General features: G+C 48.7%; 1 protein-coding gene across 1 annotated transcript; it reads right to left on the bottom strand.

Moving 5' to 3' along the window:
- Nucleotides 1-1,696: 1,696 nt before the first annotated feature.
- Nucleotides 1,697-5,147, bottom strand: Commd4 (COMM domain containing 4). The gene is made up of 8 exons (XM_059267925.1): nt 5,042-5,147; nt 3,716-3,787; nt 3,418-3,483; nt 3,180-3,219; nt 2,828-2,947; nt 2,567-2,647; nt 2,085-2,261; nt 1,697-1,955 (listed from the first exon to the last, which is right to left on the bottom strand). Exons 1-8 carry the CDS (start codon nt 5,042-5,044, stop codon nt 1,915-1,917), a joined length of 600 nt encoding a protein of 199 aa, XP_059123908.1. The 5' UTR covers nt 5,045-5,147; the 3' UTR covers nt 1,697-1,914.
- Between the last annotated feature and the right edge of the window lie 7,852 nt (nt 5,148-12,999).

Below are 12,999 nucleotides of genomic sequence, written 5' to 3'. Positions count from 1 at the left end.
ATCTCACTCTTATAGTCCAGGCTGGTAATCCATGAGCCAGGCTCCTGAACCTTAGGATTACAGGGGTGAGGCACAACCTTCTACCTCAGTCCTGAGCTTTTTCTGATGCCCAAAATGATCTCCCTCTGGATGGTGAGGTGGATTGGTTTCTTTTGACAGCTTCCTTACACTGTGAGATGCTCCAGGTTCTCCCTGCCCTGACCCCACAGTGAGACTTTTACAAGGAGCACTGCCCAGCCTACTCCCATCTTGGGTGACCATGGGTTTTAGCTTAGGACTGAATAGACACAATTCTTTTCTTTTTTTTTTTTTTTTTTTTTTAAAGATTTATTTATTTATTATGTATACAGCATGTATGACTGCAGGCCAGAAGAGGGCGCCAGATCCTATCACAGATGGTTGTGAGCTATATCATGTGGTTGCTGGGAATTGAACTCAGGACCTCTGGAAGAGCAGTCAGTGCTCTTAACCTCTGAGCCATCTCTCCAGCCCGACACATTTCTTAATTCTGGAGTCCAGGTCAAAAATCCAGGTGCTGGCAGGCTCAGTTCCCAGGGAGGGGGTTTCCTGGCTTGTAAGCAGCCACCTATCCACCATACTCTCAAATAGCCCTTCTAGATACATGTACAGAGAGGGATAGCTTCAGACATGATGTGTGGGAAAGTATCACCATAGTGAATATTCAGTTTGCAGTACCCAACCTCTCGCTAAGGAGATGCTCAGGCTTGGACTCTTCTGTGGTTGATATATTGTGTACCCCAATAAATTTATCTGAGGGTCAGAGAACAGAACAGCCACTATATTAAACATAAAGGTTAGGCAGTGGTAGCACAACCCTTTAATCCCAGCACTCCGGAGGCAGAGATCCGGATGGATCTCTGTGAGTTCAAGGCCACACTGCGAACAGACAGGCATGGTGACACATGCCTTTAATCCCAGGAAGTGATGGCAGAAGCAGAAAGGTATACAAGGCCTGAGGACCAGGAACTAGGTAGAGGCTTTTAAGCTTTGAGGCTTCTAGCAGCAGTTCAGCTGAGATCCATTCAGGTGAGGACTCAGAGGCTTCCAGTTTGAGGAAAGAGGATCAGCTGAGAAATAGGCAAGATGAAGTTGGATGTGGCTTGTTCTGCTTCTCTGATCTTTCAGCATTCACCCCAATACCTGGCTCTGGGTTTGTTTTTATAAGACCTTTTAAGATTTGTGCTACACTCTTTTCCTAGTAACGACAGCAAGGAAAAGCTCTTTCTCCTCTCTGCCCCGGACACCAGGATCAGTGTCGCTCACTTGCTGCGATCCTGAAGACAAGGACTGCACAGGAAGGGAAGAGCCAAGAACATCACAAGATGGAGCTAGCACCCCAACTTGCCAATCTACAGACACGCTGTTCATTCTGGTCCTCAGTCCCAGTGTTGAGAAAATAAGTGATGGGCAGGGAGGTTAGAACGTCACCTGGTCTCTTACTTGGGCTGGGATTTAGCTCAGCTGGTAAAGAGCTTGCCTGACATGCATGAAGCCTTGGGTCTGTTCCCAGCACCACATAAACCAGGCATGGTGGTGCATGATTGTAATCTCAAGAAGTAGAGGCAGGAGGATTAAAAGTTTAAGATCAACCTCAATTAGATACCAAGTTGGAGTCCAACTTGGCCTCAGGACTTCTGTCAATAGCAACCACAGAAGCAAGCAAAACCCACACACATTGCTGTACACAAGTTTATTCTTTCTTCCTGTAAAAATGGTTGACAAGCACTTTCTTTCAAAGGACAGAAGGGACTTCTGGGGAAGATCCCCAGGAGCCCTACATAGAAAGTCAGGCAGCCAGAGACCCAAGAGAACAGGGCCACCCTTGGAAGAGAAGTGTGGAGGGGAGCAGCTCAGTCCAGGCAGGGCAGCTCCACAGAGGCTGGGACACCCTTCTCAGCCCAAAGCCGTCATCAGGGTCTGGGCCTGCTTCAGTTCTGCAGGGGACAAGGGGGTGCATGGGGAGTGGTAAGGAGCAGAAGCCAGTTCTAAGGCCAGCCTGGCCTTTATAGCCAGTTCCAAGTCAGCCAGACCCAGGAGGGCCCCCACCCTCTGTCCAGCCTCACCTGCCAGGAGAACCTGGAACTTGTCTGCTGAGAGGGACATGGAAACAGGTTGGGCCAGGGCACCCGGGGCAGGCACAACCTCTAGCTGCAGGTGCACCAGGGGCTCCTCCACAGACCGGAGCAGGCTGGAGCTCAGGGTGTAGTCCACCCGCCAGGCCACATTGGCCAGCCTGTTCACTGCGGGCGAGAAATTAGGCAGCTATCAACCAGGCAAGCCAGGAAGTCCTCACTCCACAATGGGGCTCATCCCACAAACCCTTCAAGGCCCTTCAACCCAGGCCTGTTGTAGGACAGGTACTCGAATATCTACCATGGGCCTCAGAAAAGAAACTCAGGCCATAGCCATGAGATCTTTGGCCAGTTCTAATCTCATCAACTGCTCTGAATGTAATTGTGGTCAAAGCTTCTCCTAGAGCAATGGCATCCTAGAGTACAGCCCCCCTCCCCCACCACGTCCCCACCTGGGCTGTTTTCATACTCACCACGCAGGCTGCAGGCCCGAAGGTGCTCCTGTAGGGGGCTCTGCTTCTCTTCATAACAGCGGCACAGGCTGGTGGCATGCTCTGCAGGTAGATGGAGCTCCGCTTAGGTGGCGGGTGGAGACTAGCCTTGGGCTTAAGGGGTGGGTCTCAGGATCCAGGGCCCACAGAGGACTGGGTACATCTCAGGGTCAACAAGGCCTCAGTGTACCCTCCAGGAACCCCTACCCACAGGTTTCCCAGCTGCCCATCCACCCTGCGTACCTCTGGGCAGCCCCAGCTGCTGTAGCTCGCTGGACAAGGAATCACTGTCCACACTATGCTTGGCTGCACTCGAGAGGATGAAACTCAGCACCGCAACTGTGGCCTTCACATCTCCAGACTCTAGAGACCCACAGGCGAGGAGGCAGGGGATGTCACTGTGGCCCCAACCACTTCCCTGCCCTATTATCTTCAGCTTTGGGCCCCAAGTTTCTTGAACCCTGGGCACTGCTACTGGACCAGCAGGAGGTGGCAGAGGTTGGGGACAGGGCTGCCAATATGGTTCTTCCCTTCCTGTCCTCCCGTGACGCAGGAGGGTCAAGGAAGGCCGTGATTCCTGGTCTGGGGTACTCACCAAACTTGGCATCAGCAGTAAGCTTCAGGATCTTCTCATACTATGGGGAAAGGAGGTCCTCAGGGGGTGCCAGAGCCCTGTCACCAGCCCCTTGCCCCTGGCCCAGATCCTGTGGTAAGGAATGTGCTGGGGCTGGAGGGAAGGAAGAGGATGTCCAAGGGGGCTGGGAGGCTGCAGAACAGACTTCTCTGGGGCTCATAAGGTTATCCGACAGTGGAGTGTTGGGTACTGTACTCACATCAATCCCCTGCCCCAGAAGCTCCTTTAGCACCTGGCTACACAGCAGCCGCAGCTTCACAGAGGACTGGAAAGGATTTCCCTGTTTCAGCCAGACTGACCCACCTTACCCTCATTTCTAGGGGACTGGCTGAAGGAGGGCCAGCCATGTGACTGTGACCAAGGCCACATAGTATGGAGGCCCCATAGTCAGGGAGACTCCTCCACCCCCACCCCCAGCTCCCAGTCCCAATCTTCTCCCTCCATTCGGGACCCCAAGCCTTCCTCCTCCCAACCCTAAGTGAACCAGTGCACTCAACAATCTTGGCCAGTGTGCTGATCTCTGCCAGGACCCAGTCAGGACAGTCCAGATCGCCACAGAACCGGAACCTCTGCAAGAGAGTAAGGTGGGAAATCAGGCCTCAGGAAGGGCTGAGGTGTGGTCAGGATCCATGTCCAGGATGAGCACTCTCTGGTCACCGGTTCTCCCCTACCTCTAGACTGTCTTGAGTACTCCATCCCTGCCCACACTGCCACCTGACCTTGTTCTGACTTTTACTGTATCTGCTCAACAAACATCAGTTTGTGGCAGTTCTACGTTGAGTGCCCAGCATGCTCCAGCCACAACAGTTTGCATGATGCTGCCCTTTCCCAACCTCACCCCGCCTTCATCCTTGCTAGATCCTCTATTCTCATGCACCACGCCCTCAACCCTCCCATCTCATTCAGGGATCCACTTAAACATCAAGTTATCAGACGTGCCCTTCCCGATCCTAGGTTTTTGGGGGCTTGTTGTTGGCAGTGCTGGGGCTCAAAGACTCGGGCATGTTTACCATTGAGTCACAGCACCAGATCCTACTTCCCACAATCTCCTCTTCAAACAAAGCGCTTTGGGCGGCCAGAGGGAATGCTTACTATTTTGATAAGGCGATCCAAGTCCCAGAAAGATTTGATCTTTACTGGTCTTGCCTGATCTTAACCAAGCTCTAGCGAGACAAGATATGCACTCTCCCGGGGGCCTCGCTCTTTCAGAGGTTGCACAATTGTTCCCTGTCCGAGGGCACCTTTCCATTGCCCCTGCTTCTCAATAGGATTACAGAAACTACCCTTCACTGAGCAGAGCGGGCCCAAGGTTCAGGAAAAGTCTCTGCGGCTCGAGAAAGAACTATGCCTGCCAATTCCTGCTTCTGACTTGCCCTCCCCTTTTGCAGCTGAAGTCCCAATGCCTGTGCTGGCTGGACACTCAACACGAATCTACTGAATGAATGCACGTATGAGTGAGTAAGAAAGCTCAATCCAATCAAGAACCACTTCCTGACTCAGGAAAGCGCAGAGGCTTCCTAACCGTGTGGACCCGTCCCAAGCACGTTCTCGTCTTGGTCACCTGACAGCAGGGAAAGTGGGCTCCCGCGGGAGGGCCTCTTGGGGCGGTGGGGAGCGTGTGAGAATCGGGGTCCCGGGAGGTGGGGCCTGGCCAGGGATGAACGCGGGCGCGCGCCCATGCTGTGATGCGGGGCTGCGTCTGCGAACTCGGCCGTCCTGCCGCACCCAGCAGGCGCCGGTGAAGATTCTCTCCCTATGCCCCTAGAACCACCAACTCCCCTTCTCGCCCGATACCCAGCTTCGCATCTCCACTAATCCCTCACCATGGTGCCAAGAGACCGAATCCAAGGAGTCTTCCGGCCAGACACAGGTCAGCTGACTCGGCGATCACGTGACACCAACCGGCAGCGTCTGGGAGGGCGGAACGTTACAGTGAAAACAAATTGACCACTGAAGAGTAAGCCCTCCTGTACCTTCAGATCCCCTTCCAGAAACAACCTGCCTATCAAGGCAGGAAGAAAGGGGTGGAAATAATTTCATTAATTTAAGTTGGAGGCGGGAACCCACGTGCTGGGAGTATTCAGGTGGGTTCCATGATTTCCTCTGTGAGCAATACCGTTATAAACAGCTATGGAGTGCATGGCAAAATGTTTTTAAAAATCTTACTGAATTCCTAGAGCGTGAGGGCACGCACCTGTAATACCAACACTTGAGAGACTGTGAGCCAAGAGGATCGGAGTTGTTCAAGCCAGCCTGGACTACAGAGTGAGACCTTGTCCCCCAAAACTTAAAACTGCCCAGATGGCTTACAGAAGCACCCGAGTTCGATCCCGGAACCCGCATATGAAGGTGGAAGGAGAGAACCAAGTCACAGAAATTGTCCTCGACCTCCACATACATACCGTGGCACAAGTATACCCTCACATCCATCACACATATACAATAAGTAAATAAACAAATTTTTTAATGAAAAGGGAAGGAAACCTAAATCCAGTTATGAGAGAATGTCTCAGTCGGTAAAACGTCTGCAGGGCAAGCCTGAGGACCCAACCAAGTTCAGGTACCCAGGACCCATGTAAAACGCTGAACTGAGTGGGGTGTGTGGATAGAGATAGGTGAATCCCCAGAGCTCACAAGCTCCTTAGCCTAACTAATCTGTGAGCTCCTAGTGCAGTAAGATTCAGGTAGGAGCGGGAAGTGGAACTCGAAGACATCTGGCAAAAGATGTCGACCTCTGACACCCACGTGCACACTGGTGTAGGCTCACGCATGCACGCATGTGCACACAGACACGCACACCAAAAACAAAAACAATAAAACAAAACCCCCAAATAAAAATCCATACACAAAACCAAAAAATATATTAATGAAAATAAATGAGACCCTACTGAAATATGATGCACATACTGGAAATTGCACATAAGTGTGAAGGCAAAACTTCATAAACTGTACTCCCCCATGTCATCATATAACTAGTACCCAAATAAGGAGACAGAACTGTGGTGGTATATTATGTAATCTAAGAAATAAAATTTGCCTGAAGATCAGAGGACAGAGCTAGCCACAGAGTTAGTTACCAGTATCCTCCCCAACATCTCCTTCGAGTATGGCTGTATTTGACTTCACTTTAAGAGTACTCTTGGGTGCTTAGCACAGAGGGCCATAGCATTTTCTGTACCCAGGAAAAATTCCCTGCAGGTTTTCTAACACCAGACATTAATTTTAATTAAAGGTATGTATTATTTATCTTATGTATGTGGGTGTGTATTTGCCTGTGTGCGTGTATGTGCCCCCACGTGCATGCAGTAGCCCTCAGAGGACAGAACACGGCTTCAGACCCCCTGGAAGAGGAATTACAGCCACCTGATGTGGTTGCTGAGAACCGAACTTGGGCCTCTGGAAAAGCAAGAGGTGCTTTTAACCATAATCCTTGAGCCAACCCTCCAACCCCTACATGGTAATTTAAATCCTAGTGAGTAGCAAAGCTGCTGTTTACCTTTCTGGTGTTATTAGGGTAACAGGAGGTGGGGTCCCAAGCCAACTCATAAGGGAGGAGTCAGTCCTCATGGCCTGAAACCCCGGGAAGTCCTCAAGAACTACAAATTTATCATTTGACCAGTAGGTTCTTACCTCCTACATCCTACAGGGGGTGGCAGAACCTTTGATGGATTTTCTGGGTCCCTGGATAAAGATTCTCCCATTGGAGCCCTTTGTTTAGGATGCTTGGGGCCATAATTACTTGGGCATGGGAGGGGTGCCCACACTGGAAGGAGGGAATGACCTGAGCTCCTGGGTCCTGGGCTCTTGACAGCTCCCATGCAGCACTTCTAGGGAGCCTAGGGGTCTGATGTCAAGCAATGGATAGAAAGAAACTGACAAGGTGAGGAGCATGGTCCCCTAGCCCCATCAGTGCCAGACTAGGCAGGCCAGACAGGCAAGATAGCACTAGTGCCTGTGTTATCACCCTGCCTTGTCCCTGAGGCTTACGAGAGTGGGTTCTCCAAGCACTGCTATGCTGTTTGTTCAGATGAGAATATTTAACCTGGCTTAGAAAAGCAATTTGGTGTGCACACCTATAATCCCGGCTCTTGGGTGCTGGACGAGTGACGGTGGGCAGAATGTCTGAGAGTTGAAGGTCATCCTGGACCCCATGAGACCCTGTCTGAAACAAGTGGAACTTTCTTGGCCATGACTATGCAGCAGGCATTGAGGAACTGCTCTTACATTGGCTCACTGGGCCCACAAGGTAACTAAAGCGGGGATGAAAGCCTGGCTTCTCTGCCTTCATTTTGGGTCTGTCTCCTTTAAGCATCTTGCTGTCAGTTTTTCCAGTGTCGTGTTCCAGACTTTTAAAGGGCTCCTAATGTTACCAGAGTTTTTAGGGTAATAGACTTGACCTTGGAAGCCCCAACAAGGTAGGCTTGGCCATTGGTGTCCAATATACTAATTAAAGATGTGGGTAATAATGAAAAGCAGAGAAAAGAGAATTATTCAGTGTGGCCACATTGAGAGAGGAGCAAATGAAGGGATCCAGTGATTCCTCCAAGCCCATCTTTAGGGTACTAATATAAAGTTTGGTTTAAAATGAGGATAAGAGGTATACATGACTAAGCAGTCTGGGTCAAGGTGTGGCCCCACCCACCACTGACCCGTCCTTGTCTCTGCTCCAGTCTCTCCTGCAAGATGATCCCATAAGTTGTTAGAACTGTGTGAAATCGCTTCCTGGGAGACAGGCTTCCTGGCTGGCACAGGCTTCAGCCCTTATCTTCCTCTAGCATGTTCTTTGGGGTCCTCTGTAGACCAAAGGTTGGAAAGAGGGTCTCAGCTGTTCCATTCTCAGGATTCCTCTGCCTTTGCCTACTCACCCCAAATCCCAAAGTCCTCCCTCTGCTCACCTAAGTGGGTCAGGCTGGTTGCATAATGGAGACTGGGGCTCTGCAGTGTGATGGTGTCCCTTGTGACTGTGGGCCTTAAACAGTCCATCCACCTCTTCAGCTTGGTGACATAGGTCCAGCTTGGAGGGGGCGGTTGAAACCTTGTCCAGGGGGAGGTGGCAGAGGCAGGATCAAGAGCTTTAGGGCATAATGGGTGACTCCCTCAGACTGATGTGGGGTAGGGCCACTTGGTGGCCAAACCTAACTCATACATGATGGTAGCAATGGCTGCCTTCCTGTCCCCATTTGTCATATGTTCATGTCTTTCTGCCTTGTTACCACCAGATGGCAGAAAGAGGCTGAGGTACTGCCCAGCATAGTCCCTGTCTGTCTTGTCTCTTCTCTGTCAGGTGGTTGCAGGTAGTCCAGGTGGGAAGACAAATACTCCTCAAGTATTTACCCAGCTTGCTCTAGGGTCCCTGTGGGTAGTGAGGTACACCCTCTGAGCCCTAGTACCCACTCCCTTCAAGTGGTCAGGTATGTTGCTCAGTTGGTGTAGCCTTCCCTGGCTGGCCATATTCTGCTTTCAGAGGCCAAAGTTTTCCTCTTTCTAGGTTGGGCTAGCCTGGAGGCTGGTCCTGGGGCCTGCAAACCGAGGAGTTCAAGACCTCAAGCACTGCTTCCACAGGCTGTAGAAAGCACCTGTTCGAGGACACGGTGACATTCTGTGTGGGGCACTCTTTCACACCCTGACATGTCTTCCCTGTACAGAAGCTCAGTTCTCACTGGGCCCTGGGAACTCTGGCAAGTTCTAGGCATCTTGTGGAAAGTTCCACACCCCCTCCCATGACCCTGTGTTCTCTCTTCATTGACTCTAGCTAGGTGGACTGGGGACAACCCTTTCCACCCACCTTTTATCCTTAATACAAGTTGCTGTGGGCCAAGCCACAGCTAGGGCTGGGATAGGCAGGAACTTGAGCACTTGAATCTGCCTGGCCATGCCAAGAGCCTGGCCAGATGGGTTGCACTATGATCCTGATATGCTCAGAGAGACTGAAGTCTGTGCTTTCCTGTGTCCCAGAGCCCCTGCCCTTCTGCCCCCCAGATTTCTCTGCCCAAAGTGGCCCAAGGGCTGAGAGCCAAGGGTGCTGCTTGATCCAAGAGGAGGTGGATGCATTGAGTAGGTTGCTATGGACTTGGCAGAGCTCATGCCCGCTGGGAAGTAAGGAGCGGTGCAGGAGACATGGATCGGAGAGTGGGTGGGTCACACTTGGGTCTCTGGTGCCCATAGGAGCAGGGTGCCTTGAAAAGACAAAAGCTGAAGGGCCTTGGTGGAGTGCTGTTATCACTGGAAGAAGAAGATGGAGGCAGGAGAGTTGCAGTCAATAACTGACTGTGCTACATAGTAAGACCCTACCTCAAAAGGACAAAAAAACCCAACCAGAACCATCTCCCCCTAGCATCCACCCCCAGGAAAGCAATTAAATAAAAAATAAAATGTATAAATGGGAAGAAAGGAAAGGGGAATGGGATTGGAAGGGCAAAGGACAGGAGGAGAGGCAAGGCAGAGAAAGGTTAATTTCCCCTTAGATTGGGACAGGTGGAGGGTCAGAGTGGCGGACCTAATTTTATTACCAAACAATGACTAGACTAATAATGCAGCAAAGTAGTTTTGACAAAACCTTTTCAATAGTACATACACTTGTGTTCCATTACATCTTAAAAGACTTGTCTGCAATGGGGACCTGAAAAATGCCTGTGAAGGACAAAGGGTGTTTTATTAGTCTTGTTTAAATTCTGATGAGACATGAGAATTGCAGGTTTTGAGAAACAAGGGCAAAAGGGAATGCATTTTATTCCATATAAATAAATTACCTACAATAGCCTTTATTTTCCAGGGATGGATCCATTTCCAATGAGCTCTTTCAGAGCTATTTACTCTGAAATCCATCTTCAAATTCTAATCAGAAGAATCTCAAATGGTTGAAAGACGTTTAATGAATTGGTCAACATCCTTAGCCATCAGGGAAATGCAAATTAAAATGACTCTGAGATTCCATCTTACACCTGTCAGAATGGCTAATATCAAAAATACAAGTGACAGCTCAGGCTGGAGAGGATGTGGAGCAAGGGGAACAGTCCTCCATGGCTGGCGGGAATGTAAACTTGTACAGCCACTTTGGAAATCAATATGGCGGCTTCTCAGAAAATTGGGAACTGATCTAGCTCAAGACTCAACTACACCACTGGAGCATATACCCAAAGGATGCTCCATCCTACTACAAGGACCCTGCTGTGGGATGTTCTGTATGGCAAATGTGTTGCTAATTAGTCAATAAATAAAACACTGATTGGCCATTGGCTAGGCAGGAAGTGTAAGCGGGACAAGGAGGAGAATAAAGCTGGGAAGTGGGAGGCTGAGTCAGAGAGACACTGCCAGCCGCCATGATGACAAACAGCATGTGAAGATGCCAGTAAGCCACGAGCCACGTGGCAAGGTATAGATTTATAGAAATGGATTAATTTAAGCTGTAAGAAAAGTTAGCAAGAAGCCTGCCACGGCCATACAGTTTGTAACCAATATAAGTCTCTGTGTTTACTTGGTCGGGTCTGAGTGGCTGTGGGACTGGCAGGTGATAGAGATTTGTCCTGACTGTGGGCCAGGCAGGAAAACTCTAGCTACAGGACCCTTGTTCAATTATGTTCATAGCAACTTTATTCATCATAGCCATAAAATGGAAACAACCTAGATGTCCCTCAACCGAAGAATGTATAAAGAAAATGTGGTACATTTACACAATGGAGTATTACTCAGTTGTTAAAAGTAATGACATCATGAAATCTTCAGGCAAATGGATGGAACTTAGAAAAAAATAATTCTGAATGAGGGAATCCAGACCAGAAAGACAACATGGTATGTACTCATTTATAAGTGGATATTAGCTGTGATGTAAAGAATAATTATGCTACAATCCACAGACCTAGAGAAGCTAAGTAACAAGGAAGGCTCAAGGGCAGATGCATGGATCTCCCTTGGGAAGGGGAAACAGAATAGATTTCACAGGTGGCCTTGGGGCAGGTGGGGATGGGAACAGGAAGGATGAGGTTGTGGAGGAGAGTACTGGGAGAGACGAATTGGAATTGGGGGGCATTTTGGGTGCAAGGTAGAAACCTAGTGCAATAGGAACTCCCGATAATCTACAAGGATTACCCTAGTGAAGACTCCTAATAATGGGGGATACAGACTCTGAACTGGCCTGCTTCTATAACCAGGCAAGGCTTCCAGTGGAAAGACTGGGACACCAACCCAGTCACAAAACCTTTGGCCTACAATTTGTCCTGCCTGCTGTGTTGGGGTAATGGTGGCTCAGAACTTGTGGGCATCGCTAACCAATGACTAGTCCAACTTGAGACCCACTCCAGGAGAGGGAGCCCATGCCTGACACTGACTGGAGGGACAGGAACCAGAAGCTGGATGGCCTAGAGACCTAGGATAGAACCAAACACAACTGGCAAAAAAAAAGTCAAGTAAATGATTCCTAATGATATTCTGTTATACTCTTACACCAGAGACTATCATAATTGTCATCAGAGAGGCTTCATCCAGCTACTGATAGGAACAGATTCAGAGACCACAGCCAAAAATTAGGTGGAGCTCAGGGAATCCTGCAGTGCTGTGGGATGTCTTTCTGTATGCTGTCAATATGTATTGTTCTGATTGGTTGATAAATAAAGCTGCATTGGCCTATGGCAAGGCAGCTTAGAGGCAGGTGGGAAATCCAAGCAGATATATGGGAAGAAGAAAGGAAAGGAGGGAGAGACTTGAGCCCGCTGCCCAAGGAGCAACATGTAATGGGATGCAGGTAAAGTCATGGAACACATGGCAATATATAGATTAATAATTATGTGTTGAGTTAAACTATTAAGAGATAGCTAGCAAAAGGCCTGCCATAGGCTATATAATTGATAATTAATATTAAACCTCTGAATGATTATTTTATAAGTGTCTGAGGGACCTTGGGGCCAGGCAGGACCAGAGAAAACTTTGGACTATATTTGGTGCCCAACGTGGGGCTTGACTTTCAACCTAAAACTTGAGAAAACTTAAAAAAAGATTCTAAAACAGAGCTAAAAACAGCTTCCTAATTGTGTCTCTCAGACAAGCCATGAGCCACAGTATGGTGGGTTTGCAGCGTGTGGGCTTCACCTAAAGCATGGTCGGATTCCTGCTCTGGTGCACAGATGTGTCTCCAAGCTGTGCAGTGCATTGCATGGTGGATTTAGCTTTTGCTAGTACAGACAAAAATAAATAAATAAATAAATATAATGTTTCTGGGCTACACACTGCTGGATGGAGGCATAGACCCACTGCTTCCCAGACTTGATGGTGAGCATGGATCCCAGAGCTGGAGGTAAACGTACCTCTGCCATGTTGGGAAACTGAGAGGAATGGAGTCAACAGCTAAAATCGCAGGACAGCTTAACAGTTTAAAATCTCTCCTGGTCAAAGAAGGATTATAGATTCACAACAAGACAGATTCATATGGAATAAAACTCTAAACAGTTTACAATGTATGTAAAAGTATACATAGGCTTGGAAGAGAGAGGAAAAGGATAAAGACAATTATATAAAGAAGTAAATAGTTTTAAAAAATGAAATCTTTAAAAAGACAATAAAAAATAAGCTACATAAAGATAAAAATCACACAGAGATTCTGGGTTATATTGTCTTTGGGATTTTTAACTGCAGAAAGACATTTGATTATCAAGGCTGCTGAGTTAAACCAATATATATATATTTTAAAGATATCTTGACTTCTAAGTTTGAGTCTAAGGATATATTGCTTTGAAAAGGAGTCTCTGCTTTTGTTTCCACAGAAGATGAGAACCTGTGGATTGCTTCCAGG

This window comes from Peromyscus eremicus, chromosome 7, assembly GCF_949786415.1.
Source record: "Peromyscus eremicus chromosome 7, PerEre_H2_v1, whole genome shotgun sequence".
Lineage (NCBI taxonomy): Eukaryota > Metazoa > Chordata > Mammalia > Rodentia > Cricetidae > Peromyscus > Peromyscus eremicus.
This window is presented reverse-complemented; position numbering and strand designations above follow the sequence as displayed.

Excerpts from the sequence above, each read along its gene's own strand:
- Commd4 (XM_059267925.1), bottom strand. Across the intron at positions 3,484-3,715 it reads TCAGCACACTGGCCAAGATT|TCCTCTGTGAAGCTGCGGCT; the intron begins GTTGAGTGCACT and ends AATCCTTTCCAG. Across the intron at positions 2,262-2,566 it reads TCGGGCCTGCAGCCTGCGTG|TGAACAGGCTGGCCAATGTG; the intron begins GTGAGTATGAAA and ends TCTCGCCCGCAG.